Raw genomic sequence first — 25,440 nt, 5'->3', positions numbered from 1 at the left:
ACTCCATTGACACAAGAAGCTTACTATAGGGAGGATATGCACCAGCAGTTCAATTACAGCCGTGGATGCAACGCCGGCATAACTTGTGTCAACAAAACTCTGTAGTGTAGACAAGACCTAGACAAGTCCACCTAGCTACGTGACTCGGGAGTGTGAAAAATTCACAACCCTGAGAGATATAATTAAACCAACCTAACCCTGATATAGACACTGCTAAGTTAATGGAAGAATTCTTTCATGGACCTAGCTGTCAAGGGGATGGATTTACTACAGTAACGGAACAACTCCTCCTGTTGCAGTAGCAAGTGTCCACACTACAGCAGCTTAGCTTTAGCACCACAGTTGTGCCATTGTAGCACTTGTAGTGTAGACAGACCCTAACATTTCTTTCCCCAAACTTCACTGATTAATTTCTAGTCTCTTGTTTCTAGTCTTCCAGTCACCTGGCAGTCTTCCAGGGTAGACAAGACTTTCCTTCCCATTATACCCCATAGGAAGATCATCCCCAGGGCGCTGAGTGTTTAACAGCTCCCTTCCTGCAATCACTCTTCCCAGGGCAGCCCCAGCTCTGAATTCCAGGGTTTGTCTGTGGCGAGGCTGGCATTCAGCATTGTTTTGGAATGGAATGAAGTTGTGAAACACCAGTTTAGCAGTTAGCAGCTGCAGGCTACTCTGGACACATCACAGCACATCCCCAGCTTAACCTGAAAGGGAGGGAAATATTTGCAGACATTGCTCTCTATAGGGCTGGGCTGTTTCGGTCAGAGTCGCTAGAGGAAGTACAGTGGTGCTAAATGGAAGCAGCAGCAGCAGCACGGGATAACTGGGCAGGACAGACAAGCTGAGCACTGACGAGGATCATTCCGAGAGCTTTCCTGCACTTCTGCTAGCAGGAAGTGGACAGCGTGCGGCCCAGAGCAGGCGGGTGGTGTCCGGTGTGTGTTTTATATTTTCCAGTCATGCCATCTGATTAAAACACCAGCTGCACGTAAGGCACAAAGAGGAAGTAATGGTGACTTTGAGAGACATTCAGGGGAATTTGCAAGCCCAATAGGTGTCGGTCCTAGAGTTTGCCTAGCGTTCAGGGTCAAAGCAAGCCGTCTGGCTGGCTGGGTGTGTGTCACATGATGAACTAGAAACATGAAACTCAGCTATGTGCTCAGGCAAGTTTTAGGTCTGGTAATGAATTAGCATTCTCCTTCTCAACGTAGAAACCAGGCAGAGATAGCCCGTGGGATTTTATCTCAGGTCAACTGCTCGGTATATCACTCCTTTTTACGATCATAGGAAACAGCACGGTCTCATTAAATGGTCACTAGATTACCTGATACTGTCAGCGCTGAACATGGACAAGCTCAATAAGATCACTGAGCCAGCGGGGCAGAAGCTAAGGTATGGGTTTGGTTTTTTTTTTTTTTTTTTTCCTTTTACATTTTGTTTGTTGTGACTCACTGTGTTCTTTTAGTGCTGTGCCATGTACGACTAAATAAGCCAAGTCAGAGGACAGATTGGATTTAGAAATGGGAAATGCAGACTGTTTTTAATTCAGGGCTATGCAATTCTAAAAATACCTGTTGTGTGGAAAGCACCTGACATTAGTTTTGTACCAGTGCAGCTAAAATGCTAACAACTGAAAACAAGAACAATAGATAACTTGTATGAAAGGAAGTTTAGATATAAAATACAAGCACTTTCTTCCTCAGTAAAATTAAAAGTTATTTCAGGATTCTGCAGCCACAATATTCAGCAAAATATTGAGTATGAAAGAGGATAGTTACCTGTATACATAGCTGCAAAAAGAATCACAATAAACACAAAACAATCATGTGGATAACACTGAGATACAACTCAGCAGCTTTCACCACAGACTGTCCGTGCTACTTTGATTTTCTGTGAAAAAGCAAACTGCTCAATATATTTTTGTTTTAAAGGATTTATTAAAAATCATTAATTCACCATAAGCCTAGCACATTAGTAACATTTAATCAGGAATTTGCTTATGCATAGTAGATTTTGTATTAAGAAGGCTCTCCCATTTAACTTCTTTCGTATCTCCAAATCTTCGAGAGGAATAGTGTCATGTAGATAAACAGGAAACAAAACATTCTGAAAATAGCACTCTTTTAAATACAACATGTGGGGGAAGAGGTAGGACTACACAATTACAAGGTAATGGATTTGTATACTGGGTATGGAGTCTAGAGATAGGCAGGAAATAGTTTTCCCATCCTATGAACATTTTTGAGATTTCAAACCATTTTCCTGTTCTCCATCAGGACACTATCAAAACCTTTTGAGATTTTTCATGAAAAATGGGGAAGAGAGAATAAGAGACCTCAGAATAGCCACAGCCTGATGGTTAGGGCACTCATCTCTTACTCATCTGGGAGCGCCTGTGTGTCCCACAGCTCACATGCGTGCCCTAGCACCAAGCTAGAGTTAGCCTCTCTCTGACCCATGAAACAAAGTGGAACAGTTCCAAGAAGAGACATTGAGAGAGCCCCTCACCCGCCAATAGCTTGGTGAGAGAGACCCAAGTTTAAGTCCCTGCTCTGAATGAGCAGTCCTAACCAGCTATTGGCTATCCTGGGGATGTCTGTGTCTCTCTTTCATGAGAAGCTTTTGTTGAAACTCATATGTTTCTGTGAAAACTTTTGGTTTTAACTAACAGGTATTTTCAGACAAAAAAGCGTTATGTCAAAAAAATTCCTAATGAGCTACAATGGAGTCTTAAGCTTCTAGATCAGCTGTTTGAATACAGCTCATGTGGCTAGCTCCTGCTCCCCATTCTGTTGGTGGAAGAGCTGGTGAGCCTAACAGAAGAGGACACAGGCTATACCTTCACTGCCAAAAAAGAAGTGTTTTACATGGAGATAGCCAGCTTGAGATAGTTATCACATTGTAAAATCCTGGTGGAGACAGGCACAAGAGTTTTTACTTCCGTGTAGTTAGCTGAGGTCATCTGCAGGTAAGGGATACTGCATTGATCTCAACTAGCTATGCTGAAGTAAAAATTAGCTGTGCTTTGTTGCCACAAGGATTTCACAGCTAATTAGCTATCTCAATTTAAAAACCAATTTTTTGCAGTAAAAGCATAGTCATAGAGATACACAATTACATAAGATTAAAGCAGAATTAAAGCACTAAGAGGAGATACCAGCTGCCATGCTAATCTGGGCATGATGGCAGATTAATTGTTTATGTACTTATTCAAAGCCCATATGTCAGGAAGAGATTCCATTTCCTTCCTACTGTATCTTCAGCCTGGCTGACTCTGCTTCTCCCTTTTATCTAGTTCTAGTGATGTCCTAGTGACTCTGCTCCCTTCTCATACCTCACAGTAGTAAGGTGACTTCTTCTCCCCTTCTCCTTATGGCCAGTACATGTCTGACCAAAACCCTAGCTCATCAAGGAACTTAAGCACATATCTACCTTTAAGCATGTGAGTAATCCCATTGCTCACAATGCACATGCTTAATTAAGTACCTTGTTGGATAGGGGTTCAGATAATTTTTTAAGCAATGGTTGCTATAACTGCATTTCCTGCTTAGAGAGAAACGTGTGCAGATTTAAGAGAGATGCACAAGCACAGCAAAGGATGATCATAATGGAGCTGCAACCTTTGTCTCATCCCTTGCATAATCACCCATTTACCTATTTTGTCACCAGCTCATACTACATTGTCCCTGGCGTGTTGGCAATGCAGTTGATCACATAGTAGGATCACTCTTTGTTTCCCCTTTACAAAACATATTTGCCCCAGTGTTTGCACTGAATGTTACACAGAGGAGATAATTGCATTTGAAGTCTGACTTTCCTCATGTGCCACTGATTACAGAGATAAAAAATCCAACTGAAACAACGTACCACTTGTGTAATTATAGTCCATTTTCTTTAAGGCAGCTTTCTTAAGAGTTCATTCAATAGTTTAAAAAATCAAAGTGGTGTTAGTGCTGTATCAGCATTTGTTTGTGAATAAAGCTTCAAGCTTATGCATGCAATTTTGAAAGGCTCCATTTTGTGAACTGGTTTTGATAACCACGTGTTATTTCTCAGCTTCTCTCTAGTGGTGTGTTTTTTATTTTACCAGATGTATATCTTTGTGGACATCATTGCATCAGCCTTTCTTGGTCTGTATTTTTAACTCACTCATCTCCTTCACTTATCTTAATAATATGGGAACTAAGGGAGAGTCACTATATGCCTCTCCACCCAGCATGTTGTAGACTTGACCATCGTGCTTGCATTTATGAGATTCATATCACTGAGGTCTGAATGCAGACACTTTGTAGAATTCTACCTTTATTATTTTTATTAAGTAGAATGTGATGCATGACATTATACCACAGTTTGATGAACTGTTTGTTTGTATTATCATTGCTTTTGAGTTGCCAGGAAACATTGGACTCCAGAGAAAGACTCCTTGTCAGGAGAGAATAAATTATATGGCATAGACAAAGGATCCAATACTCTTTACAGCAGCCTTTCCCAAAATGTGGGGCACAAAAGACCAGCTGGAGGGACATGGAACAGCATCAGTACACATGTCCGCATGCTGCCCTTCTAACATGGTGGGTAGTGATCTGGACTCAGCTTTCAAAAGTTAAGGGATTGCTAGAGTCAAATTGGTTCATAAGTAGATATATTAGTAAACATGAAGAATAGTCAGCAAAACATCAGTGCAGTTAGCAACTCAAAGATGTAGCACCAAACTTTCAGAACCCCAGCCACAGGCGATGCATGAGGGAGGCATGTGGGGTCATGTCCCCCCCCCAGATTTGCTGCTTGGCTTGGCTCACACCAATTGAGCATGCTCAGTAACACTGCTGAAGCTGGCTGCCCTCACTCTGTCCCCTCACTGTCAGCAGGCACAGGTTGTTTCTGACCCCACCAATAGTTTTGTGATTCAAGTTCTTTAGACAGATTGTGATCCTGCAACTTCTGCTCCTACAAACTATTTCTAATTGCTGTATGACTGTGTACTAACTCATAAAATTTATTACATTCTTCATTATGAGCACACCACTTAATATTGGCCCCTTGACATTTAGGCCCGGTCTAAACGTAACAATTAGATCTATCTGGCTATGTCACTCAGGATTGCGAAAATTTTGCACCCTGTGCAATGTAACCTCCCCATTGTAGATGCAGAGCTAGCTACTGCCTCTCCAAGCAGGTCTACACTGCTGGCAAAATTCGGCAGCAGTCAACGGGAGTTACGCAAGCTATGCAACTTCCCTTTAGCACGCCGTCTCTACTGTGGCCTTCATCTTTCCCTGCTTTTTTTGCTCCTCCAATTGCCTTGCAACGTAACTTAAAATCACCACCTCCAACCACTGCTCCTCAAGTATTATTTGAAACCACCCTGAAAAGTATTTCACTTTGTTCTGGGGTTGGGCAAACATGTTTACAGTTGCTTTGCAATACAAAAGATAACCCTTTTGGATTTAGCATTCCCACTTAAACACAAGAGATGAAATTCTCACCCTATTGAAGTCAATGAGTATTGGATCCTTTGTCTATGCCTCCTAAGAGCTCAAGTGTCTGCTGTTAATGGCCTATCAAGTTTAAAAGTATTTGTGGTCCTCACCAGTTTCTTACTGACCTAGAGGTCTTGGAAGTGGCTTAGAGTATTTCAATAAAGTATTTTTCATTTTCCCTCTTCTCCTGCACTATTCCTCTTGAACATGCAGAACAGAAAATGTACTCATCTGGGAATGAAGTGACGTTTTATTATAAATTGGCATGTACTATGTTATCATCTACAGGATACTTTATTACAGGGAGCAGTTCTCTTTTTGAGAAAATCAGTTGGGAGCATTAGGCTATGTATACACTACAGCTTATGTTGTCATAATTTGTGTCTCTTGGTGGGAAAGGGGGAGTTGAATAAACCACCGTCCACCTTCTTGAGCGACATAAGTTACACCGACATAAGCACCGATTTGGACAGCACTATGTCAGCGGGAGAAATCACTTGCAGGGGCTGGAGTGGTTAAGCTGATAGGAGAGTTTAGAGCAACTATATTAGAGATTTTACAGTGATGCAGTTTGAAAAAGTGATGGAAATTTTACTACTTAAATTCTTGTTAATATTAAAAATAGTTATTTAATCAATTTTTGTAATCAAACTTTGACACACAACATTTCATATTCAGAAAAAAAAACCTGGAAAGGTCACAAACAGGGATAGAACTGTTGATCTGCTAAGCTGCTTATTATGTACATGGTCCTATGTAGTCCACAGATTCAGAATGTGCTACAAAATACACACTAACAGACATTTCAGCAGCAGATTTTAAGCCTCCACTCATCTCATTTCTAGCTATTATGGACGCAAAGCCAAAATTACAAATGCAGTCAATGTTTGATGCCTGAGTTTGCAGAAAGCCTAAAACATCAGCTCTAAAAGAAACATGAGTTGCATCATCCGTCCAAAATGCGTAATAACTCTGAAACCTAATGCTAGCTTTGTCAGCATTCATTATTTCATTGCTGATCATATCAGGAGAAACATCAAGCAATTGTGCTATTGTGTTATCACGTGCATCAGCTGACATTAGAGCAGTGATGCAGCTGGTTGCTATCAAGGGTTGCTGGGACAGGAAAATTAGTTCAATCTTTCCCCACACTGCACACAAAAAAGTGTCAAGTCTTTTCTGCCCCTTACCACCATGATGAAAGAAAAAAAGAGATGCATTTCCCCAGCACACATCTCACCTCCTCCATTGCCAAAAGCCTCAATTGCCTCTTGAGTTCCCAAACTGACTCTATGCCTTCCATGGTGCCAAAAACCACAGCACCCCCTCCCATTCCTGCTTTTCCCCAGCTGTTTCCACCAGGCATTTACATGTTGTCAATACAAAAAAAGGCTGTGGCCTGTTGAAAATATAAACTGACTCTAATATTAAAATAAATCACATGGGGACAGAGCTGATTGTATTGTTTGGGTTTTTTTATATATTGCCATAGAAAACTTTTGTTTTTTTAATCCACGTGATGCTTACACGTAATTCCCAGTCTGCCTCACTGCAGAAACTAGAGGTCTTGTTCACATGATGTAAGTCCAGTTTGCCACAGAGTATATATACAGAACTGATTATTTAACTTCTGTTTCCTGCAGCTTTCTGTCATTTCTAGTCAGCTACTGAAACTTCCTCCTCTTCGGCCTCAATGCTTCTTATCTCACCCACTGCAGCCTCTCCACAATACTGTTGTAAAAATCACTTTTCTCTCCAACTACAAGGACTGTGTGACTTCCATATGTAACCCTTCTGCCAGATGGAGTTGAGAGTAACAAGGGCCATGTTCAGTATCTAGGGGTTCCTCTTAAAAATACAAAACAGAGCCAGCTCAAGCCCCCATCCAGTGGTCTGGGAAAATCTGACACCACCACTTGGCGCCTCTAAGAGGCAAACTTCTCCACACACAAGCACCGTGTCTGAGTATAACTAAAAAGAACTTCTATTAAAAGTGAAAGGGAACCACCTCGCCCAACCACATTCAAAAGCATGTGATGACCATAAGCAAATCCAGCCTCAAAGTGGATTGGGCAGTGTCTTTTGCTTCAGTGTCCCACCTTGCACTGGGAAAGTCCAGTGAAAGAAGGTCCCTTTAATACATCACTCCTCTCTCCTTCCACTTCACCCCATTCACAGTTGATTGTCCTTGGTTAGCAAATACCCAGAGTTGAGAGGTACATTCACAGTGTTCACCTCCCACCCCAGTGTAAGGGGTGGGAGATTGAACAATGCCTCCACTGCTGCCTCTGCAACTGTCTCACGGCTCCTACTGCTTCTCTGCCACTGCTGCCACTGCTACTTTGCCATCACTCGCCACTGCTGCCGCTGCTTTTCTGCCGCCACATTCTGAGGTTCCACCACTTAACCCAGCTTTTAGTGATTTCAGCAGGTAGTGAGGAACCTCACAGCCAGTGCAGTCTCTGTGTTGTCTTTCACTGTCCAGGTCTGAAGCTTAGCTCCTAAGACAGCTCAGCAGTGATATCAGCTCTAGGAATAACCAGCCGGAAACAAGGACTCTCAGTTGAGTCTAATCAGCTCTGTCATTAAACATTGGAGAGGGACAAAGTCAAATGGTGTCTAGGACTCTTTGGGCAGAATCCACACCACCAGTAGGAACACCTGTCCCCACCCACTCCATCTTCATTAGGATTTGGCATCCTTACGCCCTGTTTAGCAAGTGAAGTTCAGTTTAGAGGGACCAGCAATCATCCAAAAAAAGAAAAAAACCCTCTCGGTAATATGAATACCCTTGCTAAGGAACCATTTATCAATCATGTTAAAACACAGTTTTCTAATAAGCCAGATTTTTTTCTTCCCTGTGCACTGAGAATTAAAAAACACCAGATCACTATTCTAACAAACTTGGGCCATAACCATTTCTCACAACTGTTTAAATGTCGTTGTTTTTATACCTGTGTAGATGGGATTTATTGTCATTTAGATTATATTATAAACCCTCTGAGTTAGGCCCTGTCTTCACAAGAAAACTGCTTCCCGTTAGCTATACTGGTGTAGTTTAAGCACTACAACACCCCTATTATGCATGCAGTTATATCAGTAGAAAGATGCTATATACCAGTAGAGTTATCCCCGTATTGAAAGGAGAATAACTATGCTGGTTTAAGTCACCTTTATAACCAGTATAACTGTGTCTACACTAGGAATTTAATCAGGACACACAGGTGAATGAATAACAGACACAAGGATGCATTTAAGTGGCAGGCTGCAACTTCATTACCTGAATACTGAGGAGAGATGCTATGCTGTCACCTCCTGCTCTCACATACCAGTGTGGGGTTACAGGGCTCCCATCATATAGCTGGTAATTTGGAGTAAACTCTCCTTAGCCTACCCCTAAAACACAACTCACTTCTGAAGCCTCTCTCTCTCTCTCCCCCTCCTTCCAGATTGGAGACAGGTACAGGGGGGACACGAAATCTCAGTCCAGAAAAACTTAATGACTTCCGTCTCCCATAGGCATAAAGTTCACCCTTGAAATCCTGGGTCTCATTTATCTCTGGGAGCAGGGTTCTTTTAGCCTTTAGCAGCACTGGACACACCAGCAATTAGCTTGGTCACACCCACTACCCACATTGCCTGGTAGCTATTTTCTGCCCAATCCACTTCTTAGGGTCATGGAGCCAAAGATGGACAAATCTGACAGATGGACTTCATCATCCCTGAAAAAGCTCAAGTCCAATGTGTTGGACTCCTGCGTGTTATCACGGAACCACCTGCCACCAAATTTATCCTGGCAATTTCTCAGTTCCCATGCATCCCAGCAAATCCTAATTCTTAAAATTAATCCAGTACAAACCTCAAAGTCATTTTCACCAAGGACAAGACATCAGATGGCTGTAGGTTGGCCATCAATGAATGCAAAATAGGAATAAACTAATCCCACAACATGCGACTTCTGCATTACATCATAGGCAGATGGCTTCATCTTCACAGTCAGTTGCAATCCACTTGCTGACCTGACCACCCACTTCTGATGAGGAGGAGGGCTCATCCCCTATCTTGCCAAGAATTTATTCTTGCATCCACCCCCTTCTGGGCACCATGTTGCATCTCCTGCAGTCCAGTCAACATCTCTTTTTATTGCTATAAACTATTTTGATAAAAAGAATCCCACCACTATCTGAAATAGTTAGGCTGGTAAAACGCTATTTGTACACCAGTCCTAGGACCATGACTTCCTCTATGTATTGTACAGCGTGCCAAACACACTGCTGATGATCAATGCATAAGCCTTTAGCTATGTTATTGGTAAGATAAAGGATATATAAATATCTTTTCATTAAACCATTTAACAGTTGTGTTCTATCTAATCCTATTGTTCAGGTCTGTCACAGGTTGAAAGTGCAACTATATCTAATTAACCTCATCAAATTCATTCAGATGCTGAAACATCTTAGTTTAAAATAATTTAGGATTTTAGTTTATTCCAGTCTGGCAAAGAATAGAAATTACAAGAAAAATAAGAATAGTTGTGTTGCTCTATTTTTCTTGTAGAATGATTGAACAAATACTTCCAATTATCCAGTCAGAAATTCTAATGCATATCTTCATAATGAACACTATCAGCATTACAGTGTGCTTGCTAGTATTTGCCGGTACAAGCTAGAGTAGTGGTTCTCAACACAGAGATTTTCGAAGGAGTACACATCAACTCATCTATATATTTGCCTAGTCTTGCAACAGGCTACATAAAAACCACTAGCATATTAGTACAAACTAAAATTGAATACAGACAAAATGAGAAAGTAAGCAATTTTTCAGTGACAGTGTGCTGTGCCACTTTGGTATCTTTGCCTGATTTTTTAAGTACAGTAGAACCTCAGAGTTATGAACACCTCAGGAATGGAGGCTGTTCTTAACACTGAAATGTTTGTAAATTTGAACAAAACGTTATGGTTGTCCTTTCAAAAGTTTACAACTGAACATTGACTTAATACAGCTTTGAAACTTTACTTTGCAGAAGAAAAATGGTGCTTTTAATCATCTTAATTGAAATGAAGCAAGCACAGAAAGTTTCCTTACTTTGTCAAATCTTTTTTTAAACTTTCCCCTTTTTTTAGTACTGTACTGTGTTTGCCTTTTTTTGGGTCTCTGCTGCTGCCTGATTGCATACTTCCGTTTTCAAATGAGATGGGTGGTTGACCGGTCAGTTCATAACTCTGGTGTTCCTAACTCTGAGGTTTTACTGTAAGTAGTTTTTAAATGAGGTGAAATTTAGGGTACACTAGACAAAATCAAACCCCTGAAAGGGGTACCGTAGTCTGGAAAGCTTGAGACCCACTGAGCTAGAGTACCCAGGCTGTATATTAAATTGCTCCACAGTACAACATTGTATCGGCCCTTGGAATGTGCTTCCTCACACAATCAAAAAAGGTTGTAAAAGTAAGATTGTTATGGACAATATCACAGTATGGAACACCTAAGAGTTCTCAAAATGAAAGAAATTGGGGCTGTTGCTTTCTGGCTTTATGAATATAGTTTCTAATGGTTTTTCTCATCCATCTTGGAAAATGTCTTTTTGGGTCGTCTTCTCTGTACTAGATAAGTGACCCATGTTTGAAAGCAGATTTCATACATGACCTCCTCTTCCATGACTATATGAACATCTATGTAATCTGGGCCAAACAAGTCAGCAGCCAGTTCAGAAAGTTAACCAGAGCTAACAGAACTAGGTTTCATCTCTACTTTCTGAATTAGGGATTGGAAAACCATTTGGTCCAATCAACAAATGCTGGCTAACCATATTCAAGTTTAGTTTATAGAAAACAGCACAAACCTTGATTAAAATGTACTTGAAAAAACATTTCAAACAAGTATAACTTATTTTCCTAATGTAGACAGAAAATTTGTGTGCCCTTCTTATTTTTGTCACCATAAAAACTCCATTGTTTCTACCCTTTATATTAGAGCTGAACAAAATTCAGAATTTCCATCCTATGGGAAGTTCCAACTTTTGTTTTTGTTCAGATCAGGACAAAGTTGAAATTTCACATTTTTTTTCTCCTGCAGAACAGAAATTCTGCAAAATTTGAATTCTGAATTTTACTTCAACATTTCTGATCAAAATGAAACATTTTTTTTACAATTCCTGAAATCAAATGTTTCGTTTCAGTTTGTTGAAATGCTTCGTTTTAAGTCAGTTCAACATTAAACGGCATTTTTTATTTGAGTTGCATTGCCTCCTGGGAGCTATAGTTTGGGAAATTCCCAACTAGCTCTATGTTATCAATAGTGCTTCACAACCACTGATGCTGTAGGCACAGCCTGAAAGCATGAGTCCATTAAAAATATTTTTTTACCTCTCTTCATTTGTGTAGATGGATGATAAGGGCCCAATCACTAGTAAAAGCAGGAATATGTGCACACACTTCATAGTTTTTCTTTAGACATGTTATGTGGGCCTACAATGAGCATTTTAAGAATAGGACAGAATTTAGTTTTAGTCAGCATTTTTCATAGTCTAGTTACCCTAAAGCATATTATGATGAGCTAGATACTGTTAATACATTTATTTAGAGGGCAAATATGACAGCTAGTATGTGCTCACCAATAGACCAGGAAAGTAGAAAACTCCAGAAAAAAAAATGGTTGAAAATGACAGAATTTTCTCATTTAGTTGTTGGGAGCTTTCCTATATTTTGGCCGATTATGAGAGGACCTCAAATACGGTGAAAAAAGCTTTACATTTTGCATTTTAGACTTACTGAATGACAAATAGAAATCTGCAAGTTCTGCTAAGCTATTTATCCCTAATCTATTAACAAAAAACCCCCACATTAACAAAAAAAACCCACATCTATATCTATAAAAATAAAAGATACCATCACTTTCAAACTTATTTTTCAGATTACTTAGAAATGAAGCTTTATGTGAAATGCTGCAAATCTGTGATCTCAACAAAAATTTTACATTAAACATTCCTGAAATAATTCAGATGATCCATCCTGAGGCAGAAATTACAAGACACCCCCCCCCCCCCAGATACTGTTGTATTGAACCCAAAAAATGTAACTGGGTCAGATTCTATGGCCTGTGCATGCAGGTCAGATGATTTAATGGTCCCTTCTGACTTTGAACTCTGTGAAATAGGTATTCCAGCAAAATTTGTTTCTTTTTAGTATAGTATAGTCCCACCTACACTCGAGAATTGGTCCATTGCCAACCATCGTCATACCATTGCAATCATCCCCCTGATTTGGAGCTGAAAATAGTTTAAGTGCCAGTGTAGAAAGAACAAAACCACTGTAACAGAGAGCTAATCTACTCCCAGTTCAAGCAGTGTGACAGGAAATGCTGCTTTGAAGAATAAGATTGAAGAGTCCATCAGAGAGGTTGAAAGGAAGCAGACCATAAAAGACAATTAAAACAATGCCTAAACTCCATCTAAGTATTTGTTTCTTACATATGCATAGGACTCTTGCTGAATCAGGGCAAAGACCATCATACAATTCAAGATAGATTTTTAGATACTGCTCAACAGATGCCCAAGCAATAGAAAAAACAAGTCAGAGCTGAGGTGCAGTGGAAAATCTACACAAATGAACTTGCCATGTAATTGCCCATGCTATGCTAATCTCAAGCCAATCATATCAGACCTTCATTTTCGTATATCCAACTGACACATAAAATATACAAAATACAGATTATTTCCCTCTGTCTGTTTGCTCTTTGCATCATCTTTAATATCTTCATAGCACTCTCGAGTTAGTATTTTCAGCCCAGGTGCCTGTAGGAATGTTCTCTCATCTTTCAAAAATTCCTCTTGCATCTTGATTAACACTGATGTCAGACTCAACAGGTTATAATTCCCTGGTGCTTCACTATGCATTTTCCTTATTGGTTTCTCTCCAATGACTTTGTACTTCCTTTTTCTTGAAGAGCAATAAAAACTCTTTGGAACCCACTATCCCTGCTCTGCCATCCCCTTCACGATTGTAGTGTGTTTGTAATTTGTGTAGGTCTGGAGCTCAGTGAGTTTGAGTGTGTATAGTATTTGTTTTAGGGTGACTGTTAATGCCTTTAGTTTTTCATTCTGATGCTATTTCAGAAGAATAGAGTAGACTTCATAAAAAAAAAAAAAACTGAGTTATGGATCAACTGTTTCCCAGCTGACTGACATAGAAAAGGTCTGTCTGCCAAATCAGAACATAGGAAATCAGGATCAGGACAACAAGTATCTCAACATATTGAATCCACAGATGATATGATTGTAACTGCATCTGTTACTTGGTGCACATAATAAAAATAAAAATAATAGCTTGTTCTTATTCATGGCATTGTAATATAACATTGGCACAGGATCAATGTTTCCTGTTTGAAAATGACATTTTAGTGTCAGTTTAGCAGCACGACACCATTAGCTACTGACCATATTTGGGAGAAAATGCATCCCCTTCCTCCATAGTTGCAGGAGGTCCTCTGGTAGCAGAATCCATGCAGTTCTGAATACAGTGTGCATGTTCAAATATTATGTGGGGGCAGTTCATTACAAGCTCCTTACATGCAGGATGAGAGCAGGCTGAGTGAGGAGTCCACATCTAAAAGGAAAGCTTGTATACTGCTTGCCAAGCAAAAAAGATTTTAAAAAGTTTGCTTGCTCACCACTGCTCTTTGGACATCCAGAAGAGCGATCAGAGGACCGAAGACTACAAACACGGATAACAGAAAGCAGGCCTATCGACCCTTCCCAGATCGGAGAGGCAGAACATTCTATTGCATAAAATATAACATGAGATAAACACAAAGTTATTATAGGTATAATATACTGTTTGTACATATAATATATTGATCTATTAAAACCAGGGAAAATGGTTCTCTTAATTTGCACCATTCCCACTATAGAATTCCATATCACCACAAGTTAGTTTCCTCTCAACACTTAATTCCATTTTTGGACTAATTTACAGCAAATGTGTAATTTATACTGCCCTTGACTCTGCCACAGATTTTAATTCACTCTGCCTAGACTACTACTTATGCAAAGTAAACCCTTTCTCACAAAAAGAAGAGAAATGGTATCTTGTTTGTCAAGGGTACTTAGAGGACACACTAAGCTGGAAAATATAATAAATATTTAGCCTTTCTGAGCCATTGTGTATACTGTATAAACATACACCTGCTCTAATTCTAATTCTGCTTTTAGTTTTCAGGTGGAGCAGTGAATTGTTGAAAAATGAACAAAATAAGATTGTATCATGGATTAACATTTAAAAAAAAATAAAACAGATTGTGAGGAAAAAAGGATATTTGTCCCTTCCACTTCCTTTGGCTCATCCCTTTAGAGAAGTGGAGAAGAGAAATATGGTTAGATCTGCCTGCCCTCTATTAAAGCTCGAGAACGTGCTAGGTGCTTGTAATTGATTTTTCCCTACAAGTCAACCAAAAGTCTCACTATTTTCTTTATTCACAGCTTTCAGATGTCTTCAAAGGAATAACATGAAACTTATAAAATATGAAACCAGTTTCATATGCACACTTGATCTATATGCCAACCTTTTGGTGTTTTTTGACAGTCTCATACAGGGATCACAGTGGAATAGCAGGAGAACAGCAACCAAGGCAAAATGAGGCGAATTTCTTTGCAAACTACAGTTCATATTTCCTGTTTTGGATGCTATGGGATATGTTAAAGTAGATGCACTGTTGTATCAAAATTGGAGGAAGAAATTTTCAGAGGCTCATAACTTCCAAAAAATTCCATTCATGGAGAGACTTGGTACATTTGAAGTAAAGCAGAGAGAAACTAGGTGTCAGACAAATTTGGAAAGTTTAACTTGGCTGATATTGAATTACAGGAATGGGGCAGAGGGGAATTGTGTTTGATGATTAATTTACACTTTTCTGTCCTTTTAAAATGGGATTGTTTTAGAAACTGAAAACAGGCAAGAAATAAGGGCTTGCCTCCTTTTTTAAAAGAAAGATACATGAAATATTACAGAAATATTACATTATAAACAGAACATTTACAGAGAGAGCTTGTTATGACATTAGTTTGAATTGCACATACTCAGTCAAAGATGGTAAATAATTAATCTATTATTAATTATTAATCTATTATTTAAGAGGAGAGATTTTAAACTTTTCTAAGCCTCACGAAGCACATGTACAAACCCTCTTCAGAATTTGCGAGCTTCATTCATAGAATCATAGGACTGGAAGGGATCTCAAGAGGTCATCTAGTCCAGTCCCCTGCACTCATGGCAGGACTAAGTATTATCTTCTAGACCATCCCTGACAGGTGTTTGTCTAACCTGCTCTTCAAAATCTCCAGTGATGGAGATTCCCACCTCCCTAGGCAATTTATTCCTCTGCTTAAGCACCCTGACAGTTAGAAAGTTTTTCCTAACGTCCATTCTAAACTGCCCTTACTGAAATGTAAGCTCATTGCTTCTTGTTCTATCCTCCGAGGTTAAAGAGAACATGTTTTTCTCCTTCCTCCTTGTAACAGCCTTTTATGGACTTGAAAACTGTTACCATGTCCCCCTTCAGTCTTCTCTTCTCCAGACTAAACAAACCCAATTTTTTCAATCTTCCCTCATAGGTCATGTTTTCTAGACCTTTAATCATTTTTGTTGCTCTTCTCTAGACTTTCTCCAATTTGTCCACATCTTTCCTGAAATATGATGCCCAGAACTGGACACAATACTCCAGCTGAGGCCTAATCAGCACAGGGTAGAGCGGAAGAATTACTTCTCGCCTCGAGTCTTACTTACAACACTCCTGCTAATACATCCAAGAATGATGTTTGCTTTTTTTGCAACAGCATTACACTGTTGACTCATATTTAGCTTGTGACTCACTATGATCCCAGATCCCTTTCTGCAGAACTCCTTCCAAAGCAGTCATTTCCCATTTCGTATGTGTGCAACTCAGGCTATGTCTACACTGACGTGGCAAATTCGACACCGTCAGATCGATTTTTCCAGTTCAATTGAGCAGCAGTGAAGTCACGCTCAATCGATCTGGAAATCTATTTAATAAAGCCACCTCCCCAGAAAGCATAGCGCTGCGTCGATGTGATTTCTCATCGGTGCAGCGAAGTGGGGACAGTGCACTAAACAGAAGTTATGAAGTTGATGGGAGTTATGCAAGCTGCTCTGCGTAGCTTGCATAACTCCTGACGACTGCCACCAAATTTCACTGGCAGTGTAAACCAGATCTCATTGTTCCTTCCTAAATGGAGTACTTTGCATTTGTTCTTATTGAATTTCATCCTATTTACTTCAGATCATTTCTCTAGTTTGTTTAGATCATTTTAAATTTTAATCCCATCCTCCAATGCACTTGCAAACTCTCCCAGTTTTGTATCATCCATAAACTTTATAAGTGTACTCTCCATGTCATTATCTAAATCATTGATGAAGATATTGAACAGAACCAGACTCAGAAATGATCCTTGCAGGACCCCACTTGATATGCCCTTCCAGCTTGACTGTGAACCACTGATAGCTACTCTCTCTGAATGGTTTTCCAACCAGTTAGGCACCTACCTTATAGTAGTTCCATCTAGGTTGTATTTCCCTAGTTCGTTTAAGAGGTCATGTGAGACAGTATCAAAAGCCTTATTAAAATCAAGATAAATCATATCTGTGCTTCCCTGCCCCCATCCATAAGGCTTGTTACCCTGTAAAAGAAAGCTATTAGGGTGGTCTGACATGATTTGTTCTTGACAAATCCATGCTGACTGTTACTTATCACCTTATTATCTTCTAGGGTGTTTGCAAATTGATTGCTTTGTTATTTCTCCATTATCTTTCTTTGCTCTGGACCTTTGTCCAGAAACAATAAACCTCTTTCTTAAGTTCTCACTTGCAGACTTGTTTATATAAATTGCAAAGCTAATAGAGAAACCAATCAAAATAAACAGATAAATACCAGGTGGGGGAGACTATTTTTGGAATGAGAGAGAGAGAGAGTCACCACGAGAAACAATAGGAGGGGAGATGGACATGTTTTTTCCTTTGCATTATTTCACATTTCAGTCTCTGTATTTAAGTTTCCCTGGCTACAGTACCGCTGTCTGTTTGATTTCTTTAAAATGATCCTGTAACATAAGTTGTTTTTCTTTCTGCTTCCTTTATATTTTCCCTTCTTTCCTGTTTTCCATTTAACATTTTCTATAGTGCCATTATGCCTTATGAGACTGTAAAGCTGTAATTCCCAATTTGAATTTATTAAATATCCCTTCTTACTGAAAGTTCCCACTGGACCCACTATCAGAGGAAGCATTTGCTATCACAGAACAAGATTGTGATGGACTCTTATGGAGAGTTGAGGGAGCATGTAAGAGGCTTCCTCCTTTGCACATCCTGTTGCAGTACAGCACTTGCACAAGGGGGAATGAAGGCACTGCTCTTTCCATGGGTATCACCCCGAAAAGGGCATGCCAGGACTTTGGCATCACCCTGTCCATGCTTAGAGCAGCTGCCATTGTTGTGTACAGATGCAGGGCATGGCTAGAGACCAGAGGCCATCATCCATTTTGGAATGCAGGATTCTGGACTTCAGTGGGGAGATCAGTCAGTGGCCAGCAGCAGCTCTGATTTTTGTGTTATGTAATGTTTGAATAAAATATATACAGTAGACACTCATTAGTAGCAACATATGGGTCCCCTTTTGCTATGTTGCTCTTAAGTGGCTGTTGCTGTTATGGAAAGTGTCATCTGACCAAAGGCACATGAAAAATTAGAGTGTTTCGGAAGGGGTGGGATAGCCACATTGTGGGGGAAGGGTGTTGGGGGCGGGTGGAGTAGGGGAACTCCAGTTTTGGGGGGAATGGGGCAGGTGAGCCCTGAGTTTGGCAGGGGAGCTCCCAGTTGGCAAAACGGTTGAGTGAGCCCAGCCGCGGACAGGCTGAGGAGGCTGCTGCTGGCAGGTTCACGTTCCACCCTGGCGAGGGATGGATGGCTGGGGAGGGCACCTTGTGCAGCCTGCAATGGGTAGGAGAGTGGCTCCTAGCACAGACAGCGGAGACAGAAGGGGGTTGGGAACAGGTCAGTGCTCTGGGGTAAGAGATCTCCCGACCCCTCCCTCCCCCCCACACACACTTCAAACAGCACACCTACATCCCACCACTGGCAACAGAGATGGAGGGGACAGGTGAGTGCCCGGAGGAGTCCCCAATACTCCCCACTGCAAAATAGCAACCCCCAGCCCCTGCAAGCCAGACGCTGAGGAAGCAAGGAGGAAATCTTCCAGCTGCACCCCCAACCCCAGTCTTCTTCTCCCTAAAAAAATCAGTGTCTTCCAGACACTCTCCTCAATTCCCTCCTACACATGCTCTCCATGCATGCTCTGTCAGGCAAGGCAAGTGGACAGGGAGTTGCTCTGGAGTTGCACTGAAGGGCCAGGGTTGGGAGGGGAGTGAAAAGATGCAGTTTGGGGGGGCAATGCCCTTATTTGCGCCCCAATCTCTGCTCCGGATGTGATGTCACAATGTCACAAATGTGGCTCTTATGGGTGGCTGTTATTGTTACCAAGTGGGCAATTCACAGCAGGGAAAGCATTCCCAGGGGAAATGTTGCTCATAAGCAGCGGTTGGTCTTACAAGGTGTTGCTGCAAACAAGCGTCTACTGTAATTGTCAAATACAAATTCTCATTGCTCTAATGCAAAACCCAGCACGCTCCATAGCAGCTCACAGAATGATCTTGTGCATGAGTAGGCTATGCTGCACTCCCTGAAGGGTGTCTCACAGACACACTTCCCATGTGCCACAGAGCTCTGGGAAGAATTCTGCTTCCTTGCCTCAGAATTACTTGCAGAGCTCCCGGTAGTGCAGTGTCCCTCTGAGCGACCATAATGACTGCCTGTGCCTAAATATTACATCTGAATAAGTAGCGTACAAGATTTCTGGGCACCTTACCTCATGTTCCAAAACTATTGGATTTCCCTCTTCCCCCCCCATATAATTATTGGTTTTCTATTTGAGAAAATAAGTGGTCACTCTGAGAACCCAAATGAGGGCCTGACCTCTTGTGTGGGGTATGGCATTTTGAAGTGACTGTGGGTGGTTACTGTACGCTTCAGATACGGAACATTCTAGATACAGAATTCGGAGGAGCCTTATCAGCTAGAAGCAGTTACAGATGGAGATGTGATGGCAACTGAACCCAAGAATGAAGATGTGCTAATTTGTAATTAAGGGACCCACTCACTTTGCTAACTTGTTTTGTTGTAAACATATTTTATTCGTGGTGTTATTTTGAATCAGTTAAAGTAGTTGCTGTTAAATTAAGGGCATGACAGAATTTAAGAGATTGAATATGTAGGTCTCTTGATAGTTTATAGATTTAAACCCACCTCACTCCATAGATTCCCTTTTTGCCCGGAACAGGTTCCTAATCCTGCTGCCAGAGCAAAACCTCTCTGGTTCTGGAATCCTTGATAACTGGAAAATTTGGGCCTCTAGGACAAATTTAACTTGGTGTTTCTCCTTTTGCCTAGTTTAGAGCTGGAAGTCTTTCCAGAGGTACAAAAGATAATTCAGCAAGAACTACAGATGGCAGAAGTTTTAGGGTGCAGATATCCCTTATTCTTGGAATTCCCCCAATAAAATAGATAGAAAGCGGTATGCCTGTAATGAGGTCTATACAACTTCCTGTGTTAGCAGTTCATTTCCAATTTCTGGTGCTTTTTTTAGTTTCATTGCCACTTCCCTCACAGTCTTTGCTGTTGGCATTGCTCCTAAAACTGTTTACTTTATCAGCACCACATTCACTACACCCTGTTCTGACTTCACCCATTGTCTGTTCAGAGAGAGGGTTCTCGTACAACACTACTAAAATTCTGCACACAGCTAGAGGATTTCTTAAAGAACAACTGCCCAGAAGCACACCCCAACCCCATTCTCTCTAATCATAATGTTCTCACAAATGTATAATACTGGTAGATACAGGATCACTCTTTCAAGCATCTAGAGGGAGAATCTTCTTATTACATAGATCTCATTGAAAATAAAATAGACTCTTCCCTATCTCTCAACCTGGTGTAATTGAAAATCTAAGGCCATGTCTACACTAGCACTTATGTCAGCAAAACTTTTGTCATTCTGAGGTGTGAAAATAACACATCCTAGAGCAACATAAATTTTTCTGGCTTAAGTACTCATGTGTACAGTGCTACTCGTTGAGCTGGTTTTATTATATCAATGGGAGAGCTCTCTCCCGTCGACATAACATGGCTACAAGAGCACTCTTACAGCAGCACAACTATATCAGTACAGCTGTGCCACTGTAAGCTTGTAAGTGTAGATATGGCCTTAGTTGAAAGCATATAAACACACTTTGTTCTTCATCTCTTTCTCCCTCCTTTTTTATTTTAACTTTGGAAAGCATTTGTGGGACAGTTTGTATGCAAGAAGCTATACATGACAAAGTTGTTTAAAGATCAGTAAACATGCTCTTTGAGTGGATAAGTGTCACAGGAAAGAATTTTGATGTGCACAAGATAAATCATTCCCTTTCCCGCTGGTCCTTAGGCACAAGTTAGACATTTACAGAGCACAGACAAGTCCCTCTTTCTTCATCTACTGCATTTGCAATGATCAGCATTTCCAATCTGCATCATATACATCCTAGTTTTCCTCTCACCAACCACTTTGAAAGAACTACCCTGCTGTGCTGAGAGAGGATATGGAAATTGGGTTACTTATAATTTATTTTAGAAACAAATATACAGGAAAGTTTGTAGGACATTAAAGGAACTGGTTTTCAAAATTATTTTTCTGTGCATCTAGTCCTAGCTCAAATATTAAAGGAAAATGCCTCCCTTCCTATAATCATTTCTTAGACCTATTTTTCCTGTAAGTGTATTATTTGCAAGTCATGGGACAAGTGGATCTAGGCCCGCACAAAGCTAGAGACCCACCCCCTCCACTGAGGGGGAAGAGTCATTAGACCCAGTCTGCTAGTGAGTACTGGAGACAACAAATGAAAAAAAAAAAGAGGGGGGGGACAGGAATGAAGGTTAAAAAAAAAAAAAAGCAGGGATCCAGAGGGGACATCCTGCAAAGAACCCGACAGCACCCACCGCTCCTCCTTCTCGTATCCAAAGAGTCATTGGATGCTAGCCAGAGGAACTCTGCTGGGAGGCGTGATTAGACAAAGGACCGGGAATAGGCCCCACAGTCACAGAAGACCTTCTTCTCCTCCCCTCCCCCCCCCATCCAAATCCAATTTCCTCTTCCTGGTGTGAAAGATGGCCTCTTGACCAGCCCCAGGAGGTAGTTAAGAAGGTCTTGTGACTTTGTGGGACCATAGGTGAGGTGTTCATGAATTAAGAGATGCAGGGAGAAGTGTAGTCGGAACCTCAGTAAGACATTCTGGAGGAGCTGGAAGAGGGACTGTAACCTTAGGCACCCTACATAGACATGCACCAGGGTTTGCCTCTCACCACAGAAAGAACTGGTGTCAGGGGAGTTTGTGAACCATGCCAGGTACACACCTGTGCTTATGGCTCCATGGAGGAGTCACTCACTGATATCTCCAGCAACCATCGAACCAGAGTGGAGTACAGACTGGCCCACTGGGCTTCCTTGCCCTCCACAGGTAGCAGGTGCCCTCCACTTGGTGTCAGGGTGGGACATGAGGGCAAGGAAGTGGATGGTGTCAAGCACAAGTATGTGCAGATGTTTTCTGGGCGTAGTTCAAAGATAGACTAGCTGGATGCCATGCAGCCGACTCAGGTGGCCTGTCAGGGGCAGCTGGAGAGGCTCACAGATGGGGACACAATGACGAGTTCCGAAGGGGCAGAGGTGAGGGTTGGGTGGGGAGCACCTTCCTATAGGACCTGTTCAAGAAAAGCAAGAGAAGCAAGAGGCTAAGCTTCCCACACCTTCTGATTCCCGTAAATGTAGCTAACTCAGCACAGGCAAGTTCCTTCTGCCTCCCATCTCAAACTCAGACCTCTCCCCTTCTCCTTTAGCACTTCCATTACTTTTATTAGGTAGGATATGATTTCATGAAAGCAGCCTGGTCTACTTGACTACAGGCTTGTCCACCCTACATATGGTCTGCTGGGATAGCTATACCGGTATAACAGTGTTTCTCAATTAAATTTGGCCACGGAACCCTTTTGAACTCGATAAATAATTGCGGAACCCCCCAAACTCTTAACAGTATTTTTACATATGGGGCCAAAAAAAATGTCGAAATAAGCAAATTATATACAAACAACTAGGTCAGCGTTTCTCAATTAAATATAAATTAAATTACACTTACACTCGATACCCTCTGCCGAAAAATCCGGGACATCTTCCCTTTTTCAGCAGCGCGGAGAACAGCTGATTATGGAACCCTAACAGTGTTCCCACGGAACCCCAGGGTTCCGCGGAACACCAATTGAGAAACATTGCGGTATAGTGAGGAGAGACTGCAACTGAATTAATATTATTGATTCTTTACTTGTTGAGCACCAGCAGAGATCTTGGTACTGTATTGAACAACAGAGATACAAAGCCTCTGCCTTCAAGATGCCTATAATCTAAAGATGCAGGATAGTTCCAGCTAGAGCTACTCAAGAATGAGACTCGATATCCATTTATAAGGAAGGTTGTAGGGAGCAGAGAGTCAGTCCTGCCACTATGCCAGGGTTTGTGATCTGGGCCATCCTTTGGGTGGATTAACTGGATAACTACCCCAAGCACATAGAGCATTGTGAAATAAGACACAAAATGGGGAATGGAGATGAAGAGTCCGTGAAGAGTCTTTGAGGAGTAAACCTTCCCCTCTCCCTCCCCTCCCCCCGCCCCCACACACACACCCCCTCCAGCTTGTGGAATGTAAAACATCTCTTTGACAGAATTCCAAAGCTTGGCAAAAGAAGCTCATAGATGAAGTATCACCATATTCCAAAGACCTGATCCAATGTGTACTGAAGTCAGTGGACTTTGGATCAAATCCTAAATCAGCTACATATTTCTCACAAATATGTCCAGATGTAAAGAGTTACAGTGACATACACAGAAGCCCTGCCACTGGTCCCCTTTATTTGTAAGTTGGTTCTAAATAACATAGCTCCAATGAGAATTGAACAAAGGGATTCAGTGTTCATCAAGAGACATATAGCTTAAGACATGAAGGGACCACCAGATCATCTAATCTGTATATCACAGGCCACCAACACCACCCAGCACCTGCACACCAACCCAGCACCTGACATTAGACCCAATTATTACAGCCCAGAGGACACTAGACTGTTATGTACCATTGGTAAAAAATGGGAGGGATCAAGATGCACTAGTGCTTGAGACCTCCAGCAACAGCAGGGAAATTATTAAGTGAGATATATCCAAATAATCCTGGCAAGTGACCTGCTCCCATATGATTCAGAGAAAGGCAAGAAAAACCCAAGGTCACTGCCAACCTGACCTGGGGGAGAATTCCTTCCCAACCCCACATACAGTGATCAGTTGGATCCTGAGCATGTGAGCAAGAACCAGCCAGCCAAGCACCTGAGAGACAGACTGTTCAGTGCCATCTCAGAGCCCTGACTCACCCTGTCCAGTCTCCCATCTCCAGTCATGGCCATCTCTCATACGTCAAAAGAAGAAACAAAACACACATTCTCACACCACATCAGAATACTTTGGGGGGGAAGGGGGAGAGAAAGCATGGCTTCCTGACCCCACCAGGTGACCGACTGAAGCCCTGAAGCATGTGCTTTTGGAAACATCAGACAGAAACCAGAAGTGAGCCTCAGGGCTGCTGAGTCTTACCCCCTATCATCAGAAGCAACTCCATCATATAGTTGAACTCACAAGTTTATCCAGCTCTTCCCTAAAACCAATTAAGTTGTTTGCCCCCACAACTCCTATTGGGAAGCTGTTTCAGAAACTCACTCCTCTGATGGCTAGAAACCTTCTAATTTCCAACCTGAATTTGTTCATGGCCAGTTTATACCCATTTTTCTGGCATCAACATTGTATTTTAGTTTAAATACTGTAACTCTTCACCCTCCCTGGTGTTTACCCACCTGATGTATTAAGAGAAAGCAACCATATCCCCTTTCCGCCTTCTTTTTGCTAGGCTAAAGAAAACAAAACTCTTAAAGTCTCCTCTGATGAGATAGGCCATCCATTCCCCTGATCATCTTACCTAGTAGCTCTTCTCAACACCTGTTCCAGTTTGAATTCATCTTTCTTGAACATCCATGACCAGAATTGTACACAGTATTCCAAAGGAGATCTTACCAGTGCCTTGTACAATGGCATTAATACTTCTCTATCTCTCTCGTCACGGGAAATGCCTTGCCCAGTGCAACTCTGAACCACGGATGTCTTTTTCACAGTCTCATCACATTGGTGGCTCATAGTTGACCTGTGATCAACCCACAGACCCAGGTCACTCTCCCTCCTCTGTCACTTCCAACTAATGAGACCTCAGCCTGTAGGAGAAATTCTTATTATTAGACCTAAGTGCATGATCTTGTATTTTGTACTAATTAATTTCATCCCTTTCTGACACTCCAGTGTTCAAGGTCATCCATATCTTCCTGTATAATATTCCGATCCTTCTCTGTATTGACAATGCCTCCCAATTTTGCATCATCAGCGAATTTCATTAGCAGACTCCTACTTCTTGTGCCAAATTCATTAATAAAATTATTGACTAAAATTGGTCCCAAGACTGACCCTTGAATAATTACACATAGCACAACCCATTGCCTTCTCCCTTTTAGCCAGTTCCTTACCTATTTTAGAATTCTTGTACTAATCCCCATCTTCTCTAATTTAACAAATAATATTCCATGTGGCATTGTGTTAAATGCTTTTCTGAAGTCAAAGTAGACTAGACCTACTGCATTTCCCTTATCTGAAAGATCAGTTATCTTCTCAAAGAAGGATATCAGGTTAGACTGGAATGATCTGTCTTTGCTAAACCCGTGTTGCATTACATTCC

At 41.3% G+C, this 25,440-nt stretch overlaps 1 protein-coding gene across 10 annotated transcripts in view; it reads left to right on the top strand.

Annotated features, from left to right (window-relative positions):
* Window positions 1-25,440, top strand: part of BLNK (B cell linker) — a 135,387-nt gene that overhangs the window by 65,323 nt on the left and 44,624 nt on the right. For 2 of the 10 annotated variants that reach the window (XM_067552899.1, XM_067552897.1), the window contains exon 1: window positions 1,155-1,392. The exons of the other annotated variants lie outside the window; for them this stretch is intronic. In XM_067552899.1, the coding sequence (XP_067409000.1) occupies window positions 1,346-1,392 (47 nt within the window). In that variant the 5' untranslated portion in view covers window positions 1,155-1,345. Of the gene's footprint in view, window positions 1-1,154; window positions 1,393-25,440 lie in introns of those variants that run through there. 10 annotated transcript variants of the gene reach the window in all.

Source organism: Emydura macquarii, unplaced genomic scaffold (assembly GCF_026122565.2).
Source record: "Emydura macquarii macquarii isolate MOO-44397 ecotype Brisbane River unplaced genomic scaffold, CSIRO-AGI_Emac_v2 contig_1390, whole genome shotgun sequence".
NCBI lineage: Eukaryota > Metazoa > Chordata > Testudines > Chelidae > Emydura > Emydura macquarii.
The sequence above is the reverse complement of the archived record's forward strand: the minus strand, read 5'-3'. Positions and strand labels throughout refer to the sequence as shown.